The sequence below is a fragment of the Cryptotermes secundus genome, unplaced genomic scaffold, assembly GCF_002891405.2.
Source record: "Cryptotermes secundus unplaced genomic scaffold, Csec_1.0 scaffold2498, whole genome shotgun sequence".
Taxonomy (NCBI): Eukaryota; Metazoa; Arthropoda; class Insecta; order Blattodea; family Kalotermitidae; genus Cryptotermes; species Cryptotermes secundus.
Genome location: NW_019737436.1, coordinates 66,219 through 83,379, shown reverse-complemented (window position 1 = coordinate 83,379; position 17,161 = coordinate 66,219). Strand labels below are relative to the sequence as shown.

The 17,161-nt window shown below is 39.1% G+C and overlaps 1 protein-coding gene across 5 annotated transcripts in view; it reads left to right on the top strand.

The window, feature by feature from the left end:
- Positions 1-16,816, top strand: part of LOC111870467 (cystathionine beta-synthase-like protein) — a 44,623-nt gene extending 27,807 nt beyond the window's left edge. For 2 of the 5 annotated variants that reach the window (XM_023862792.1, XM_023862791.1), the window contains exons 9-11: positions 4,178-4,312; positions 6,364-6,563; positions 9,145-11,128. In XM_023862792.1, coding sequence (XP_023718560.1) covers positions 4,178-4,312; positions 6,364-6,563; positions 9,145-9,257 — 448 coding nt within the window. In that variant the 3' untranslated portion in view covers positions 9,258-11,128. Of the gene's footprint in view, positions 1-4,177; positions 4,313-6,363; positions 6,564-9,144; positions 11,129-16,365 lie in introns of those variants that run through there. The other 3 variants (XR_002843856.2, XR_002843855.2, XM_023862793.1) reach the window with 3 other exon arrangements.
- Positions 16,817-17,161: the final 345 nt, after the last annotated feature.

The window sequence follows — 17,161 nt, the reverse complement described above, 5'->3', positions numbered from 1 at the left end:
TCCGCCACTGACTCACAAGCTGATAATTCAGACACTCACTAAACACGTCACACTTCCTTGAGAGCTACAGAAGCAGTGATCTGCCCGCACAGAGGAATGTTGGGTCAGCTTTTCTGTGAAGAAGCTTCCACTCTGTTTGGCTGACCAAGTCACAAACAGTCTTACCTACATGTAAACGAAATCGAACCCAGTGCCATGATGAAGGGTTTTATTGTTCAGAGCCAACTACTGGACCTCTGACTTGTACTTGCGTCGGTTTGTTTTGGTTTCAAACTCAAGGTCTAACCGTCAGCACTTCTAAAGTGAGCACGTGTCTTGCGTCCAGTATACTGGACTTTCGGCATCTTCGAGGTCACAGGTACCGTCCGGTATACCGGACTTTCGGTCGTTAAAGGTTAATCTGGAGCCCATTAATTAATTGTCACATTACCAGGATACGTGATAATGTAATAAATCCATGCTCTAAATTGAGTAAGGATTACTAAAAAAAATTCTGTGTTAGTGGTTCCCTTGTCACCATTGCATAGTGTGTCTTCAGGTTGCAGATGCAGGTGACAGCCTCCAGATATGGAGGTTAGCTGTGAATGTATTATGACATGTAGGAAATAAATTGTCAAATATATTGCCATGGAGAGATTGATTCTAGGAAACCATCTGGTTATGGAACACATTCTCAATGAATATGAAGACTGAGAGTTGTAAACTCATGAAAACCAGACCATTACTATGAAATTCACGTTTCCACAGCAACTGATAAACACAGAATAGTAGAGGAACTGTTGGGAGTGGTGGCTTATATGTTCAGCCCTCCCTGAATTTATAAAGTGGGGATATGTAATTTATTTGTCATTCATCCTTAGTGATTTGTAAGTGAGTCATGTGGCATTCATCATTCATAAGAGAGTTCAAAGTTCAGTAGTTTCAACTGAGTTGAGTGTTCAGTTGTGGACTGTTAACCAGCAGATAATGGAAGCTGAAGAGGTGACCAGTTTGAAAATTAGCACCAAATCAGTTCGCAGTAGAAGAGAAGACAGTTTCAGGACAGTAAGGAATGGCGTGAGTCCTCAGCAATGGATTGATTGTGAGCTGTTATAATTGATTGTAATTGAGAGTGATTGTAAAAGAAGGTGTCAGTAAATTCAATCATACAATCCAGAACCCACTATTATAGTCATGGAACTCCAGGCACATGACAGTATTGAATAAACGGTCACAGACAGCCCACAAGGGATGGTCCTCTAGCTTGGTGGTATGATGTGGGACTAACAGCTCCTCACTATAAAAAAATAATTTTTGGTATGAAATGTCACAAAGGGATCAATTCAAGGATTACAAGATGAGAAGGGCATGTAGCATGAATGGGGAGAAGATTGCTTACAGTATATTGGTAGGAAAGCCAGAAGGAAAGGGACCACTAGGAAGACCAAGATGTAGGTGGGTGCATAATATTAAAATGGATCTTAGATAGATAGGATGAGGTAGTATGGACTACATTGATCTGGCTAAGGATAAGGACCAGTGAAGGGCTCTTGTGAATATGGTAATGAACTTTTTCTTTTTTCTCTCTCTCTCTCTCTCTTTTTTTTTTGTTTACATTCCCTACAGTATGGACAATACTTTGTGAGATGAGGCACTGACTAATATTATAATTTACTTTACTACATCTACATTATGGGTCTCATACACAATTTTATATACCCATAAGTATGAATGTTCCAACTTGTCCGTGGGAACGAAACAAAAAACAAATCACAAACCAACGACTGACACGTTGATGTAAAAACACCAAAAGAATTTTATTCTTATTTTATATAATACTTCTGTTTTATATAACTTGATTATTGTATTTTTTTTGCGTCAAGCGTTTTTTTATATATTTTAATAATATTGTATCCAGTTTTGTTGGTGCTGCGGTTCAGTGGTGTGTATATGTGTGTAAATCATGTGTTTGTCTGATGATGGCTATCAATAGCTGAAACATGTAGCAGGGTCGAGAATGGTCTGATCTTGATATTAGTTGTGTTGTGACGGATATAGTAAAGAGGTTGTATGGTAATGAACCTTTGGGTTCCATAAATTATTGGGAATTTCTTGAATAGCTGCACAAGTGGCACCTTCTCAAGAAGGGCTCAACTCCAAGGAGTTACTTGAAAAATTTCTAAGAATTTTCAAAATGTATTTAATTTGCGCATATGAATCAAGTGTACAGGTGACACACTACTTGTACATAAAATATTCTGACACGTTATCCTACGTCCATCACCGCGACAACCGCTACAATTGAAATGCACACTTCCACAGCAATGAATAGGTGGAAACTCTGGAGTTCCCACAGTGACAAACCGTAGTAAGAAATTGTCATCGAGTAACAATGGGAAATACTGCACAGAGGCCAACCAGAGAAAACTGGATGCGAAAACTATACGAAATAAAGAGAAGACATCCACTTCATCTGGTCTGGGTTGAAGGATGGCTGAGAAGAAACGATGGCCTGCCAAAGAAAGACAGAGGCACATCTGGAATGGGAGGGGCCAGCCTCAGTGAACATGGAACCTGAGGCAGCAAAACAAAAGGTCCCTAAGGAAGAAGCCACAGTTATGCCAGTTGGAGGACTGAGGAAGCGGTGTAGGGACCAAAATCCAGCTGCAAGGCTCCATGGTCAGCTGATGGAAAGGACTCGGGGATATTGTGGATCCCGGACAAAATTGACGTCTCCTGCAGGAAGATGACCCGCCGTGCCAGAATGGCATGGCACAAGAGGAACATATCCAGAAAAAATTGTAGCAGGACCAATGTTATACAAGAAATCCAGAAAGGACGGACGTTTGGGTGGAGACAGCCGAAACTGGAATGCGGCAAGGGCATAAGGAGCTGCTTCATCTGAGGAAAGGAAGGAAAGCCACCAACAGTATTGGAGGATGGAGCAGAAGACAGCAGCCACAACTGGAAAAGAATGAATCAAACAAGATCTGTAGGAAAACCACTGGATTGAGAGAGAGAGAGAGACACACACACACATCATGATGAGGAACCCTCAGGAGAAAAGAATTAAAACACCATTAGGCTGTACGGGATAATCAGCCTTAAGGAGGAAGCAATGTGTTGTGCTGCCTGAAATCCAGAATATCCATTGCTGAGCAGCACTCTGTAAACACTGCCTAAAAGCCGAAAAAGTGGAACTGGACAAGGAATTGTCCATTTTGCTAGCCGAATGTTCATGCATATGCATGGAACACGCGAAACAGAACCCTTGAACAAGGTGTCCAACTGTCAGAACAGACCAGAATGGAGCGGAAGACAGAACGGAGGAGAACAGCAGGGAACAGAACAGAGGTGAAAGGAGCAGAGCTGAGAGCAGAAGAAACCAACTCACAACCAGGAGACAAGGGACTAGTCAGGTTGCATTGCATGGAAAACGTCATTTCTGAGTAACTGTAATTGTAATTATAACAGCCTATCCAATAAATAGCTTCATCTAATCCGGAGCCCATTAATTTCTTGTTGCGTTACCAGGATACGTGACAAATGGTGTCAGAAGTGGGATTGATGTGACAATATTATTCCTAAGTCTAAGTTCCCAAACATAAGCAGCACATTGACACAAAGACTCAAAAGTTTTATTTATTTTTTATTATTACTGTTATGCTGGATGTTATCCATTATCTAGGATTTATTAAAGATGCAACATTTTGGAACCTGCAATATGATATATACAGAGTTTAGAATAATATGAAAATAGCTCAACTTGTCCTCAGTTAAAAATATATAATAAAAATTGAAAAAGAATTCCAGTAATAAAATCAGGTTAAGTAGAGGAATCAGATGTAAAAGTTTCCCAATTTTCACATTTTGTGTTTTCAGAGTGTCAGTGAAGTTGGAATGATTGGAAGTGATACAACTCAGAGGCAGATATTGTGAGATAGTTTTTATTTTTTCAGCTGGCTTTATTTTAATAATTCTCTTCCTGATATTGTGTTCTTCTCTCCAGACAAGGATTGTTCTTGAAACCATTCCTATTATCCCACCCACAAGTAGACTGCCATAAACCACAGTGAGAAAAATACCCACATAACTTAAAATGGAATATTTGTTGATGCCAATGAAAATAAGTGTGTGATGTTGTAATATTTTACTTTTGCCAAAATTCAGTAGTAGTTTCTGCACTCGTATGTTGCAGGTGGAGCAAGTTGCAGGTTTCTTGTCTCAACTTAGTAGCTCCGCTTTCAGTGATACCATCTGTCACTTGCCAAGAAGCTGTTGATTTAATGAGGAAGGAAGGTTCTAATCAGCTCCCTGTAGTTGATATTGAAGGGTAAGCATGCTGTTTATTATATAAGTTCTGCCAGTCATCATGTTCACAATTGTACTTTATATGTATGAGTATGCATGGCAATTGTCACGAAGAAAGTAGCCTACTTCAGTTTATCTTCATCTCCCACTCTCTCTCTATCACCTTCCAACTAATATCTTTAATCTGTGGGATGTTGATGCTCACAGAGATGACTGTTGAGGATTATGCACTCCACACGACGCGGTAACACGTGTTGCCAGTGGTGACGTAACAGCAGAGCAGCTTTGTTAAGCAACCGTTGCCGCATTGACAAAACAGCATAGGAGCCGCTGCCTCTGCTATGGTAACAGGCCAGTAAACACTCCCTCCCCCACCCCCGCTGTGAGCTAATGGCAGATGCTGCCTGCTGCTGGGGCAACAGGGAACAGTATCCTGTAAGGGGCTGGCTGAGCAGTGTGAGAGCCAGTGTGTGTTGTGAATCCAGACAGGTAGCCAGAGAGCAGACAGTGGAAGCCAGTGCAGAGAGTTCGACAGCTCTACAGTATATTGAGATTTGTTAATATGGAAGGGGCGACTGTGAAACGACTTGTTCAGCATTTTGTGTTATAGTTACGTTGAATTGTAGTTATGGCGTTAAGTAATAAAGCGACATCACAAGAATACACACCTCGAGGTCTTGTTTCGTGACAAGAACAATGTAAAACTATAACAACAAATGTTTATTGCTCTTAGAATGGGTATTACAGACGAACAGGGATTGCGTCAGAATTATACTGGCGAAGACTCCCTTTGTAGTGGGCTAGCCTCAGCTAGTGTTAATGATGTTATTTTTGGCCCTGTAAAGGGCCGCTTGTCTGAAGCTGGGTCAAACTCTTGCAGTATCAGCTAATCGGTGCTACTGGCGGCGAGGCCAGCTGGCCGGCCAAGTTCTCGTGCTTTCTTGTAGCAGCCCCTATTATTGTGAGGTGGCAGGTTACTGGGCGAGACTGTGACTGTAGTGGCAAGACCGGCTCTCTGGCAGGCCTGCTAAGTGCTGGCAGTTGCTGGCAGAGTCAGCTGCTGTTCTAGTACTAGTAGAGTCGCTGCTGAGGGGATCTCTGGACACAAGTGTAGCCATGACTGTTGCTAGCGTGAAAGTCACATTGCGACTGAGGGTCGGTCAGTCTCTCCGTCTTGGTGTTGTGGAGCTCATGACCAGATGTTTCTTTTTAAATGAAAGTTATGTCCTGTCCATGTGGGGCGCCCTCTCTGATGAGAGGTCTTGTCTGTCATTTGTCAGTCATAGTTGATAGTATTAGTCCTTTGTCACTGTACACTTATTTACAATTGAGTCTTAATATCTAGTATGTATAATATATAGAAGGCCTCTGTCAGTCTAGGCTCAGTACAACAGACACGTTGCACAACTTTGCTATCCATCGCAGACAAAACAAAGCACAAAGTCAAAGAAGCACTCTTCTAAAAACAGTGCTTTTTCACAGTGTGGTGTCATGTGGCAGACTGATGCATTAGGCTTTTGGAAGTGTGACCTTGGCCTCTCTCATCTTCTTTCACCAGGGCAATTGCAACAATAACAGTCTGGGAACTTTCCGATACCACCTTATATGTGACAACCTCATAGTAAACTAAAAAATAATTTTTGGCTAATGGGTGTGGTTGTGGTTGCAACAATAGATTTTCGTGTAAAACAAATTAAAGGCCAGTGAAGAGTGCAGAATCACAGGGAATGCACATGGAAAATGTGTACTCTGGAACATATTTCCACTGCTTTTTATGAAAACCTCCTGAAAATATTGTCACTTTGAAGGCAGGGCACTAAGTTGCTGAAACATTGTGCTGTGACATTGGAATTGAAAGGAAGCTTTGTGACTGTGCACTACTCAATTTCTGCCCCCCCCCCCCGGCATGAAAGGGTGTACAGAAATGATGAAAATGTTTGTGGAATCTGAGATGGCTATAAAAGTGTTGTGATTGTTGTGGAACTCCCCAAAAGAAGTTGAATGGTTTCTCACATTTTTCAGGCACTGGTTTTGGCTATGGCAGAATGTTAGTATGTTTCCCTTGGCTTTCAGGATTTTTCAAGGAATGGTGACATTAGGCAACTTGATATCGCAAATGGTGAACAGTAAAATTATGCCAACAGATCCAGTGGAAAAAGCCCTCTATCAGCAATTTCGAAAGATAAAATTAAATGCAACACTGGGACAACTTTCACGAATCCTGGAGAAGGATCAGTTTGTGGTGGTTGTTGAACCTCGAAAAGTCGGTAAGTGTAAGTTGTTGTTGTTGTTGTTGTTGTTGTTGTTGTTGTTGTTGATGATGATGATGATGATGATTATTATTATTATTATTATTATTATTATTATTATTATTATTATTCATTTGTACTCATCAAGATTCATAGTTATATCAAGTAATACAAATAATTAAGAACATTTTTATGTTAAATTTCTGTTGATTGCTCTGTTTTTCCTCAGCTTGTGTATAAATACACAAGAAAGGGTAATTTCCTGCTGAGTGGATTCTGATTTTAAAAACATTCCCTCCCTATACAGACATTTAAGGGACAACCTATCAACCCTGCCTTTGGAATATTTTAGTTTATTTTATTAAATTCAGTTGCATTTTTCTAAGCTACCACAAGCTCTACTATAATGAAATTTGGCACACATGTAATTGAGGCTTCTCTGAATTTGCTTACTTTTTTTGTCCAGTGAGGTGTAATAGTCATCTTAATACTTTTTCTCTAAAAGACCATTATTTACAAAAATAGGAATCTGGGAGTTTGGGCTCAAAATTTAACATAGAACTGTGATGTGATGAAATAACATTTCCATCCAGATTTGGAATCAGCATATCAGTTGAATTAAAAAATCAGTTTTCTTTTATATTACTATAGTAATGTTATTCGTGAATATTATTATTTGTTTTAGAATTAATGTACTTCAGGTAATATCTAAAGATTTATATATTGGAAAATAAGATGATTTTCAGTACCTATCATACTTGACATTTCAAAAGTCTTAAATTACTACATTCATATCATTAATTTCCATGAAACGTCTTAATCAGTTTATTAAAAGCTCTGGAAATTCCTTATTGTTTTCTTTAATTTATTCATTTTTACGATCTACTGCTTCTTATGAGTCATGTTTTGATAAGGTAAATACAGTGGAATCCCCATACAGCATTCCTTATCTGAAGGTTTTGCCTTGTTTATTTTTCAGTTTCATCAATCCCTGGTCAGTAATCATATTGTTAATTTACCTCCATTTAAAATGTTTCCTCAAATTAGTGCTCAAATTTAATGCTCCACAAAGAAACCTGTAATGAGGGTTTCAATATATTTAACAAGATACAAATACAAGTAAAAATTATTTTGGTCCTTATGGACTGTAAATGGATTTGTGTATGAAATAAATTAATATTAATGCTAATGATTAATCATGTAAGGTTGAAACAGGTGGTGCGGTAGTAAACAGATATAAAATATAAACTATTCAGTTTTAACTCCCTTGTAAGAAATCATGTTGGAAGTTGCTGTAAGTTTCATCCATTGTATGCTGTTTAAACTCTCCAGGGTGCTTGGATATAATAAATTCACAGCCCCAGTATTGTAACAAAAGTTTTGTACAACTTAGCTACAGCTGTTGTCCAATAGATAAAATACTGTATACTAGTGATTATCTTAGGGCAGATTATCCAGTTTGTAGCTTATTTGTTCACCTTCTATAGGCCTGTGTGCAGTCCTGTATATCATCTATTATCTTCACTCAGTCCATCTACACATTCTAACAGACAACAACTCCAACAGTCTAACAGACAACAGGCAACTCCCACAACATAGGAGGAGGAAATATTTATACATCACTTGCAGCCTGGCTCTCTGGACACCAACACAAGCGTAATCCCTGCCAATTGGTCCGCGCACCATCCAGCAGTAATGTTATAAAAATGCAGGCCTCCAAATGGTTACCATCAGTTTCATCAATCGACACTTCACTGCAAGCAAGAGACCAATACAACTCCAGCTCTCCAGTAAACAATGCCACACTGACTCTACCAGCGCACATACCATAGACAGCCAACACTGCTGGCACACACACCATAGTCCTGCTAGTAAGCCAGACTCACTGCTATTCCGCCAGCATGTAATCACCGAGTGGCCGCAAAGAAGAACACTGGGCTGCTACAAAGAAGACGCAGCTAGACAAATGACCCTTTTAGGAGCCTGCACTTAGCACCGTCAGAGGAGTCTTTACCGACATTATCCAGTTACTTGGTTGTCTCAGTGCATATCGACATCCTCAGTTATATTAGACAAACTTATGAAGAATTCTTCAGCCATATAAATTTGTATTCAGATTGGACCGAATTTTAGCATCCACTTTATATGAAGACCTATGTGCTTTCCTATGCATCTCTTGAGCTTATTCACCAAATATTTGTTGGAGCAAAAAATATTTTGAACATAAGTTATAAAGAAATATGAAATACACATCTGATTATCAATGTACTTTTTCCACTTGTCTTCTGGTTTTCAAGACAATTGAACAAATCGGACACTATGTGTACATCTATGAACTTCTGTATACAACTGTCACCTTGGTCCTTTAGTCATAACCAAAGCTTACCATTGCATTATCCATGTTTTTCAATTACCCCATCATTAGTACAGACAGTGTGAGGTATACTCTATTTAAACTTCTTTCCACTGATTTTTAACATGAGTTGAAGCAGTTGACATTACCTGTGCCAAAAGATGTTTATGGTCTTCATAGTGTAGCAGTGCGTTAATAATTTTGACAATTATAGTGAAAAATTATTCATTATATGTAATGAAATGATTTCAGGTACCAGCCAAGATGCCATGGAGTGCCGTGACTTCATTGTTAGTATTGTGACCCCCATTGACCTCCTCACTTACATCACAAACATGGAGAATGCAGAAAAGGTTGTGAAATGACAGAATGGTTCAATGCACAGACGTGATCATGAGTAAAATTCTACTGTACAGCTCTGTCGGACAGGTGTGTTCCCAGTGCATTCATGCAGTCAACAGGGGAGTATGAATATCATCCAGTACTTCTACTGGATGATTTTCGTTTAGTACATTACAATGTTATCAGACCAGTTACTATAAATGTTCTGTACACTGTGATTCATTATGTTGAAGAGTGTCAGGGAACACTTAATTTTATTATTTTATAGTCCACAAATAAATAACTTGCAGATCAAGGTTTCACAGTGTGAGGGGCATCCTTATACTGAGTAAAATACGCCATCCACGAGAGAAAAAAGGTATACTCCAGCCAAAAGGTAACAAACAGCTGACTGCATCTTGTCACATTGGAGTAATGGAAACACACAAGAATAGCTGCAACAATCAAAAACAAATTATGACATGGCATTGCTCCATGCTTTCATTTCAAGTGCAGCTGTGTGATTGTTACCAGACAACTGATAACCTTAGCAATATATATACAGTTGCGTATACACAAACATAAGAGTTCATTTCTTAATACTTCAATTATAATTCTTTTCAGCACACTATTTTGTTTCTTAAATATTTTGTTGCATTACTGCTGAGAGATCTTATGTAATGAAAAGAATCTGTACATGTAATTATTCGGATGTTTAATATTTATGAATCATTCTTTCTGCAATAATGTTTAAAAAAAATTTAGAGCTTCATTTTTATCATGGCTTAGGGCATCATGGCATTTCAACTGGCATTGTTCCTTGTTGGAAATATGCAAATGAAAACAAGGTATTTATATAGTGCCCAGTCACACTGTGTTTAGTGGACTGAATCACTGTTTGCTGTGTTGGATTTCTTGTTTCTTCCCAGTGTTCTGTCCATAATGTGCTGTTGTAATTTGTGATTAATTCACTTTAACAAGTAACTGAATTGCTACTGCACAAAGAACATAAAAAAATATATGATGGAACAGATCTTACAATAAAGTCTACTTCAAGTATTTCAACAGATCTGTACACTCTTCTATACAGTTCTCTTTTCCGTTGATGGTTTAAAATTTTCTGCTCATACGTTCACAGATGAGAGAGCAATTCTCTTCAGATGAATTCCAGACGTACATTACAAAACAAATTTATGTGGACAAAATTTGAATGTGAGATTCAGTTTCTCATGATTGTGAATGTGAAGATTACTCTTTTGTGAGGTGTGACACCGTGCAGATTGTTGGATTATCAGAAGCATTGGAGGAAACTGCTGCCGCCATATACGCTGCAGAATACAGAGTCATTACATTCCAAAAGATGTTATTCTTCAGGGAATGATAAATATTCAAGCTTACATCTTTCTGCTAAATTAGTATTAACTTATTGTCTCTGCTGATTCAGTTTTCCATTTATTAGAGGTGTTCGTTTATTTTCATTCCATATTCTCTGAAGATTTATTCTTTCCTTCCAGTTAATGCAGATTCCATTGTGGCATGTTTTACTTTATTTTGTTCAGTATCCTGATCTTAAAATTTTTCAGTATGAGAACTTATACTTGATTTTTTTACAGTTAATAGTATATAACATGTTACATATGAATAAACAGACTTCTTGCTTTCTATATATTATTCCTTATAATATGAAAGTTGAATATGTGTTTCTTTTGAGATAATTTATACTTGTTAATATTGACAAACCATCAGTTTATAAATTTGTTCCAATGGAAGTGTGGGAGAAGGTGGGTACAAAATATATTTGAGCAGCTATTTGTTATTGTTAATGTTACAGGGATGAAATTGTGCATATACTTTAAACTTGTGATTTCTTCTCCATTTTTCAATAAAAATAAAAAAATAAATGATTTTATTGGAAGTGATTTTGTAGTGCTGTATGTCGTTGTCCACTTCTTGAGGTCATGGCTAGGATGTCTCTGCAGCTTAGCTTAACAAGCAGATTTTCAAGCCTCTAAACCCCAGTCAATTCCCCAGCTGGCAAGGCTCTGCAGTATTGTGACTTCAGCTTTATCTCCTGACAAATCCACGAGAAGGTAGTGACTAACTCAGTGTGGCTTCATGGGAAGCTGTCAGTCAGTTGATCAAAAAGTTTCTCATTTTTTTATGAGACCCCAAGATTTATTGCCATGTTCACAGGAGTCCAGCACTAGGCCAGTCCTGAGCCTGATAAATCCCCATCCTGAAACCCTATTCATATGAGATACATTTTAATATTCTTCCACTTAAATCTTGGAACCCCATGTTGTAGTTTTCCTTTCTGATTTTCCAATAAGAATTATGTGCACACTACTACTGTCCCATGCATGCTACATGCTTACCCATCTCATTCGTCTTGATTTGATCACCCTAATATTTGAAGAAGTGTTCAGATTTTAAAGTTCATCATTATGCAGTTTTTACTGTCCTCTCACTCTTTCTGAAGTAAATATATAGAGTGGTTCAGGGAAATTGCAATTGTAAAAACTGGTCTTCCAGGTACCAATATGGAGGGGTGGGATTGCTTCACTCAACATCCTCTTACCCACTTCACACTGTTTACTAACCGTGAAACAGTGGACTGTGCACATCATGCTTCTGCCATCAAGGCATTTTACAGAGACAATGATAACCTCTAGGCTTTTTGAAATTTATTTTGTGTTCAGTATAATAACCCTGTATCATTTTCTAATGCCATTAACACTTGGGTAAGTTCACCAGAAAGCATCACAGATGTCAGGACTTTTCTCATGTGGAGTCCACAGAATTTTGTGTGTAAGCATGCAATGTCGTTGAACTTATCCATTAGGAGTGTATGATGAATATTGTACCAAGAATTAAATTTATATCCTTTGAAGGTACTGGTAGTGCAAGCATTAAAACTTCCAGATTTCCTTCCCCATAAAAATTTTTGCCAAGAAATGCCAAGTGAAATGGATTGTGATAATGTTATTCACATTCTGTGGATGTCTGGTGCAGCTTACTTTCATCTAGACCGTTCTGTGAATGAACAAAACTGTGTCAGAATAAAACCAAATCCATCAGCAATCATTGCACAGAGACTGGATAATTATATGGTGTGCAGTTTCATCTCATGTCATTTTTGGGAGAGGAACAGCTCTGATGTCAGGTCATTGTGTTAAAAGACTACAGCCTCACTGACTGATAAACTAGCTACTAGGTTTCCTGAAGTTAATGAGTCCAATTGGTTTCAACAAGATTGTGCGATATCTCCTACTGCCAGGGTGCCAATGTGCACAATACCAATAACCACATCATCTCCAGGAATGGTGACATTCCTTGGCCTCTTAAGGCACCCAGACCTGTCAGCATGTGACTTTATAATGGGGGTGCTTAAAAGCAAAGTATACACTCAATGCTCACACAATATTGAAGTTCTGAAAAGAATAATAAAAAATTAATTGGCGGAATTCTTATAGGGATGCTTATGCCACATCATTGAAAACATGTTTGGTAGATTAGAGGAATGTATGCACGGAGATGGAAGTGACCTCGAGGATATCATCTTCAGTAAATGGGCAGCATGCTGTGGGCTTCCCTATTTGGCAAATACATATATTTATTTAATTACCAAGTTTCTAAAAATGCCTGTCCCCCCCCCCTATTTCCATTATCACCCTTTTCCTCAACAGCCATAGCCAGTTCTCTCTCAGAATGAAACCCAGGGTCAGCAGAAATCTAAAGGCAATCAAGAATTCCACCCTCCACCTTCACTTAAAAACTTATCAATGTCATTAGCAATAAATTAACAAAACTAAATTTCAAGACACTGTGATGAATATTGTCATGGCTGTCTTTGGTGTCAGAAACACTTTTATGTCATTGCATAACATGTATATGACTGTCAGTTATGGAGCACCTGAAATTCATGTTCATGTAATATAAATCATGAAAGAAATGATGTAAATCATGCTTCCCCAGACACACAGGCCCTTTATGAGACAACGTTTGACACTCGTACAAGACTGTATATTTTATATTTCCAAATGGCTGTGAGGGAACTGAATGGTAGTGGCAATTAATGCAAGTAATTTTGATTTCTCATTGCCGTTCCAAGATGAGTTTTACATTATGATAGCTGTGTAAACTACAGACAAGGAAATATAATATGCAAAGGTTGAATGTTCACAGTAACTGTTGACCTTGGCAACAAAATCGTTGGAAGGTATTCTGTTTGTAGAGAGGAAAGAAACAAACATAATGTACTCCCAAGGAGTCTATTTGTTGTATGGGTGTAAAGGTGTGTCCAGCTGTGGCAACTTGTGCCTCTCTGATTGAGTCTGGCTTGCTATTATATGTATTGTCACATATTAGTGATAAGACACAGCGTTTGGGTTGGTAATTAAATTCATTCCTGGTAATGGATCTCAACAATGTCCTCTGCTTGCACCCAGTATCAATTATCATCCTGCTTGCTGCTAGAGGAGCCCTGTGCCATATTGGGAAGTGTGTAGATGCTACACCAACAAGAATGTAATATCTTCAGTCCAGCAAATGGCTCACACCACTGTCTGGTGCCCAGATTAAGCATTACAAATGTATTCATGGTACAATGCTTAATTAAACACAATGAGCTCTGCCATTTTCTTAACAATGTAAGAATGACATATTGAGTTTTAAACTAAAAAAAGGCATTATAAATGAAGTTTTTAGTTTAAAATTGTAGAAAGGATGAGCCATGGGGTGAGCAGGCGCGCACATTTGCAAGAAGAGGCTTGTCAGACTATTCTGCAGCTTAGGTGGTTAGTCACTTGTTCTTGCATCCACAGTTAATCCAGTCGTGATATACAGTGTGCCCACAAAGTCCCGTTGGGGTTTTAAAAAATTGTGGCGTGCAAACAAATTGACCCAGCCACATGCAGTTTGCGGCAGATTATTGTGAAACTCTGGAAGTTTTTTTACTGGCCTCAATAGACCTCAATGTGTGCTCCCTTGATAGCACGGAGAACGTCCAGACGATATTCGAGCTCTTGCCATGTTCTGTGGAGCATGTCTGCTGGAATAGCTGAGATCGCATTCGTGATATGGGTCTTCAGGTCATCAAGTCCGTTAACTGGTGATTGGAACACACTGCTCTTGACATGACCCCACAAGAAAAAATCCGCATTCCTAGACAGGACATTTCCGGGAAGATTGATTGGCAGAGATGGTCCAATGCTGTGGCCTTCACGTTCACCAGAGCCAATAAACTTTTTGAAACTGTTGGAAAATACCAATTTAGATAACTTATACAGCAAGACAGAGTGCCATGTGGTGTGAAAGGCTTTTTCGATATCCAAGAGCATTGCGGCCATAGATATTTTATTGTTGAAATTAAGGGTAACGTGGTCTACCAGTCTCATACATAGCAGTGTTGTGCTGTGACATGCAAGAAAAACAAATTCTCTTGCATTGAGCAGTCCTCTTTCTTCAATATGTATTTGGAACAATTTCAAAATCACTTTTTTGAATAGTTTTCCTCTTGTAGGCAGGAAGCTACGGATGTAAATTTTGAGGGAATTTCAGGTCTTTACCGGGTTTAGGTAAAGTTTTTACTTTTGCTTCCTTCCAAGGATTTCCAAAATGAGACAGCCGAAGGCAATGATTTATTAAATAAACCAAGGGAACCAATGGTCACCCTAGAAGGCGCTGAGGCATTCATTTGGAATGCCATCAATTCCACAGGCCTTAATTTCAAGGAATTTATTTATTTCTATAAGTTGCATGGTCTTGTCCTTTTGAGGGACGGTTTTGAGTAGAGCTTGAACTCTAGCCTCCACCTGCTGTTCGTGGTTTTAGTCACACAGATCATGTGGTGTGAACTGAATTTCCAAGCAGTCAGCAAATGCGTTGACTTTTTCGAAAGGATGAAATTTAAGGTTTGAAGCATCATGAAGAGCAGTTGGGCCATATGCCCTGAGGTGTGACTAGCGTTACCTATCTTTGTTTCCCACCGTTCAAATGCCTTTTTGTGGGTCATTCACCTGATTGATTTTGACCCAATTGACTGCCATTTTACACGTTGGGTCCCTGATTTCTTGCCACAATTTTTGCAGCCTCTGCATATGTTTTAACAAATGGTCTAGACCAAGAAGATCATTGTATATGTCCGAAAGTGTAACTTTACTTGTCGACAGTCTATATGCTGAAGCAATAGAGTTTGTGAAGTCGCGCACTGCTTTATCGGCTTCTTCCCCCTAGTTAATTTCGATTTGAACTGATACTAACTCAGGCAAGGGTTTGAAACTGATCCCAATTATTGAATTTTTCAATACGTTCCGAAAGATTCCTAATTTTGACATGATCCAGTATGTTGAATACTATTTCTAGGTGATCTGAATCTAAAATATCAGAGACAATAACATCTGATGCTCTGATGTTTGTGTGGATCACAATATCCAGCACGCCACCATTTCTCACAGGTGAATAATGAATGGGGCATTGTGGTGCTGAAATTTCGGATTCATTCATAACAAAGAAAGCCATAAGTTTCTTGCCCGAGGAGTTTGAAACTCTACTATTCCAAAATGGGTGTTTAACTTTCAGTTCACCTGCCAAAATAGACTTCCATCTAAAGTTTAAGAGCTCAATATCATCAATATCATCTCTCCAGGATCTCCTAGAGATTTATTAACAGCTGCAAGCAGCACTTCACTATTGCCAATTGGTATGCAGACCCCTGTCTCTTCAGTGGAAACAAGGGGTGAGAGGTCTACATGGTTATGGGGAATGCCTTTTCTAACAGCAACGGCAGGTCGGTTCGATAAATGTAGTAATTTTGAATAAAGAACCTCTCATGCGGTTTTAGATGTGTATCTGATAACAGGGCCACACATATATGTAGGTTTTGCAGGTGTTTACTGAGCTCATAGCGCTGCCTCCCAGTGCCATTCTTATTGTATGTTATGACGTTAAGGGATCTATGAAATTGAGTGGCCATTTTGTTTCATGAGATTTAATACAATTTTGGTGATGACCACTATTTTATCTTCCTTTGACACAGCACCATTGAACTCTTGTCATAATTTGCTGCACAACAGTTAGTTCTCTCATCATATTGTCTATAGATTGACTGTTTACATGTGGAGCCTGAACTGACTGACCTGTTTCTCTCTGCAGTGCAGGTGGCGGTACGTTTTGTTTTCCTGCTGCGGGTGGCCAAGCCACCGGAACATGGGGTGCCTGAGGTCACTTCTGCTGCTCTGCGCTGCCTCGGAGTGCCGCCGCGAAGGAGACACCTGGGGTGATGAAGTTTGTTGAGAACACCCTCCCCGTGGTAGTTTTGGATGTTCTCTGTGCCTAACTTTTTTGCAGCTCTTCCTTGGCTTGTCTGAAACCCCGATAATTGGCGGGATGTGCTTTTTGTCCCTCCTCCAGCTGCCAGTTTCAGCACGCTGGACTTGAAGCTGCAAGTGCTGCAGCACTTGAAGTCACAACTCGGAAGATTTCGGGTGTATTTGGTGACTGCTCCTTGAAGAAACGTGGCCAACTGACGCACGGTACACTTTATTTTAACAAAAAGTGCAGATATATTAATATGGCCGTAAATAAATAGCTGTTAATCATTTAATTTGGCCTTCATTCTTCTCCAATGATCGATTTGCGCCCAAAAATCACGCCCAGAGCCTCTGATGTTCTCGGCCCCGCAGTTTTCCGCCACGTTCAACCATCTCACATTGAAGTCCACATATCTGAAGCAGTTCATATGGCGAAGAAGACGGCATTCTTCATAGTCACCGCCGTGAAAACCTGAAATCTTACACATTTCTGATGGCATCCTATAAAATCGGTATCCTAAGGACAGATTTAAAGTTGATGGTGCAGAGTCTCCCTCTTGGCAGTTCTGTTTACGTATCATAAATGCGTGGATTGTGGACCAAGAATTTTAATTTCCGTCTAAAGAATGAGTTTCTTC